General features: G+C 35.7%; 1 protein-coding gene across 11 annotated transcripts in view; it reads right to left on the bottom strand.

Annotated features, from left to right (window-relative positions):
* LOC101850580 (gonadotropin-releasing hormone receptor) overlaps window positions 1–4,464 on the bottom strand; it is a 211,014-nt gene that overhangs the window by 86,372 nt on the left and 120,178 nt on the right. For all 11 annotated transcript variants that reach the window (XM_035970962.1, XM_035970963.1, XM_035970955.1 and 8 more), the window contains one exon: window positions 1,898–2,102. In XM_035970962.1, the coding sequence (XP_035826855.1) occupies window positions 1,898–2,102 (205 nt within the window). The remainder of the gene's footprint in view (window positions 1–1,897; window positions 2,103–4,464) is intronic.

The raw sequence follows: 4,464 nt of genomic DNA, 5'->3' as shown, positions 1-4,464 counted from the left end.
ACTAATAGGGTGGTCATCTAAGAAATTACTGGAAACTCTATCTGTCAAAAACCATCAGAACTTTGTAACGTTATCCCTGTCTCTCTGTCTTTGTATTCAGCCATGACTCTCTATAGATAAAAATATATTTCTAGTACAACGCGATCGTCCACCTATATATATATAGATATATATACCGATATGGATAGATGAGTCTACATATATTTACCGATATATATATATATAGATATATATATATATAAATATATCTTTATATGTATATTTATACGTATATATCTATATATGTATATATATATATATATATTTATGTATGTATGTGTGTAGATGTATATGTATAAATATGTAGTTATAGTTATATATGTATATATATATATATATATATATATATATATATATATATATATATATATATATATATCTATATATCTATATATATATGTATATATATATATATATATATATATATATATATATATATATATATATATATATATATATATATATATAATCTTTTATGTATAAACACACACACACACTAACTATATATATATATATATATATAAACATTATATTATCATTTTGAAAAAAAAGGAAATCCAGGAGGTGTCCAAAACCATGATCTTTTTCTTCACTGCACAACAAAATGATGACGTGTTTGCTACTGACGTTACAGCTGATATTAAACCAAAATATACCTGCTGTATTTTCTTACATATTCTCCTACAAAGGTTGCTCCATTTTATTGAACGTTTTTATGCTGGCCTGTCTGCAATACAACACGTTTTCCCTTGCCATTCTTCATTCCTGAGTTGTTTTGGTTTCAAGCTAGCGTAGGATTGAATGCCCTGTTCCTATCTTTGCTCAGGGCCACACCAACCTCTTTGGGTCACACACAGGTTTACGGGCTGAAGTTTGTGGTCAAACAATGTCTTGAGGGGTTCATAAAACTTCACTGGAGTAATGTTATTGGCTAAATCAAATGGAAAAACTGATTAAAAAGTGATATGTGAGACAGCGTGGTGGAATCAGGCTCTCGTCAAAATAATCAAAGTGAAGAAACTGGCATTTTCCCGCAGGTTTGTGAATTTTTATCACATTTTCTTTTTTGGCTTAACACCTTTCATGCCCCTTAAAGAACTCATTTCTGTGTGGATTTTTCTTAAAAACGTTGATTAAAGGAACACAAAATGTAAATTTTCAGTTACCACGGACTCTTAAGCTAAGGAAATAACTAATCTTTGGTTGCCATTTTCTCACTAATTTAACCTCTGAAAACAGGTGACCCCCACCTCCTTCATTCGCAAATGTCTCGACTTGTATTCAAGATGAATGGATATTGTTTTCATTCAAATACAGTCATGTGAACAAGCTTTAAGGTGATACCAATAACTCTACATGCTCAAAAATTGACGAGTGCCTGATTCCACCACGCTGCCTCACATCAAAGACATAGCCCCATCACGTCGTCCCTTCCTCTCCTGCCTTTTACAATTGCTTGCCTTTACTACTACTACTACTACTTCTACTACTACTACTACTACTACTACTACTACTACTACTACTACTACTACTACTGCTACTACAACTACTACTACTGCTACTACTACTATTACTACTACTACTACTTCTACTACTACTGCTACTACTACTTCTACTACTACTGCTACTACAACTACTACTACTGCTACTACTACTACTACTACTACTACTACTACTGCTACTACTACTACTACTACAACTATTACTATTACTGCTACTAACTACTACTACTACTACTACTACTACTACTACTACTACTACTACTACTACTACTAAATAAATGAATAAATAAATAAATAAATTCATAAATAAATAGAAAACAGAAATTAATTAATTAATTAATAAATAATGTACTGACCCGAATGCTCCTTGGACTTTCTGGAGATAGTGGTGAAGATGAGCCCGTAGGCTGTGCCCATGACGGCCAGAGGCAGCACAAACATGAGCATGAGGGAGGCGATGGCGTACATCTGCAGTTGCCAGGCACTGTCGTACGAGCCGAAGGTGACACACTGGTAAAACACTTCTTTGAAAGGCCCCCGCAGGACATTGAACACGATGGGCTGAAGAGAAGAGAAAAACAGAAAAGTGTTTGGGTTTTTTTTCTTTTTGTCATCGTCAAGTGCTAGAATAGCTGCCTCTCACGTCGGCGATCATTGCTCTCCGTTCATTTCTTTGTTCGAGTGCTCTAAAAAACAAAAACAAAAACAAAAAAACCCAAAAAGTTATTCTGATCTTTCCCGGTCACCTATTTTATAGATTCTCAAGTAGGTTGCTTTGTGTCTAACCCTTGCTTTATTTGCTTTCAATTTTCAAGGTCCCAATACTGGAAATAGATATTATTTGAATAGCAGAAATCCCCACTTAACAGGAAAATGCATGCATGTGCTTTAAATCTATATTCTAAGAAAGCAGGTCTGATAGCATTTTGAAACAATCTCAACTTTCTGGGAAGCATGCAAGGCAAGCTGCCATTTTGAACAAGCGAACGTGGTTCTCCATTCATCCCTGTGCTTGCATGCTTTAAAGAAACAGTCTCCCAGTTTTTTTAAGGCTCACAGGTTGCTCTGGGTATATCCCTGCCTCGTCTGCATTCAAGTTTGCCAGTGAGAGCTATATGTTCAAGGTATATTTTATATCTATCAAGTGTCCCAGTACTGGTAACAATTAGTTAAGAAGAAATTCCCAAATTTATACTCCGATAAAATTGGGAACGGGTTGGTTACATGAATAAACTGAAGGATAACAGAATGACAAAAAAGATCCTTTTAATGAGGACCAAGAACAGGAAAACGATCAATACGAAGACCAGAACGAAGGTGGCAAGATGACCTTATAGAGCATATAAGATATCAAGATCAGTTGCTAAAAGAGAGTGAAGTCATTGATTTTTGTTTGTTTGTTTTATTTTTGTTCTGCTTTGTTATGGGGTTTGTTTTTTGGGGAGGGGGGAGGGGCGTTGCTACATTTTGCAGTGAACGGACAGCGTCATGAACGCCCTAATTGATACGAGATTCCTCCGCAGTTTGTTAAATATTTGCTTGTATTTAGCAAAGTTAAATAATATCCTACTTTTCGGTTGCTCGTTAGGTGTCAATATCTATCCAATTATTATAACAGTATTCATGAAATGTATTTTTAAAGTAATTTTTTTAAACTTTTGTGACTTTCATCCTACATGTGTATGTGTTCAACATTGTATGCAATGCTTAAGAGAAACAGTCGAGCCAGGTCTTAAAACATATTCTTGAGAAATTGGTAATTTGTCTATTTTGTGTGCAAGGTTGAGATCATCGCAGATGAAACTTGCCCATAGCTGATCCTCCCCCACCCCCAACCCCTCTCCAAAAAAAACCCCCAATTCGTCCTGGCCTTTCTCTTCGAAAGATTTTGAAAAAGGTGTACAGAAAAAAGGTGTAGAGAAGAAAAACTCCACTTTTCTAAGCGGCAATCGTGCCATTCCGAAAGTTCTTTAGAAATGAATGAGGTTTTCCTTTTATTTTTTATTTAAATGAAAAAGAAAGTCCTCTCAGCTGGCTCTTCAGCCTCTCACGTCTCTAGCGTTCCTCACGATCGACGAGATGTTATGATGTCACAGGAACCTCCTTTTTTGTTGCTCATTTTAACTCTTTAAGGTCACAGCGGATATGTGAGCACCGACGTCTGTTGTGCAGCGGTTAGTGGCCTCGCTGTCGTACGCAGGTGACCCGAGTTCGATTCCGGAATGGGGACAATTTTAATTTGGAATTTCAATCTATCCCTTTCAGCCCTGGTTGGCCATGACAGGCAGGGTCAGAAGAAGCCTGCCTCCTAAATGGTCTAAATTGTTTCGATTGGTGAGCAAAAAAAATATACCCTAAAATAAAAGGTTAGTAGCTTATTCTTACATCCGATTATAGCACAACAATGCAATGTTTCGATGTAACGTTACATTCTGGACCATCATGGACACATTAGACCAACGAATTGCATATTGTGTAATATACATTTTGCTGCCTGCTTTATCAAGTTTCTAACAAAAAAACCCAAGAATTGACAAATCCCTACCTTAGAAAAACAAAGTTCTATCTGACAGTTTTGGCCCTTTTGAGTTACTAAGACAGTCACTAAGGTCAGAATCCAAATGTTTTATCGGCTCTGTCAAAAGTTTAAGATTAATCGGAGATATTAAAAGAGTTGCATTCGAAATAGCTTGACAAGTTGTGAAACTAAAATATCGTATGGTGACCTCAACTTTATCAAAACTAGGTATTGAGCTGATAGAACTTTATAATTTTGAGATGGCTAAATGTGTATTGAAGATGAGGCTGGTTTTTTAATGCTTCAACACATGTCTTGTCCACTGACTAGAATGTGCGTTTTTTAATGAGTGAAAGTATTGTCGGACTGTTTTAAACGATCGACATACGATTTTATTACTGGGGG

The sequence above is a fragment of the Aplysia californica genome, unplaced genomic scaffold (genome assembly GCF_000002075.1).
Source record: "Aplysia californica isolate F4 #8 unplaced genomic scaffold, AplCal3.0 scaffold00350, whole genome shotgun sequence".
In the NCBI taxonomy this organism is placed as follows: Eukaryota; Metazoa; Mollusca; class Gastropoda; order Aplysiida; family Aplysiidae; genus Aplysia; species Aplysia californica.
The sequence above is the reverse complement of the archived record's forward strand: the minus strand, read 5'-3'. Positions and strand labels throughout refer to the sequence as shown.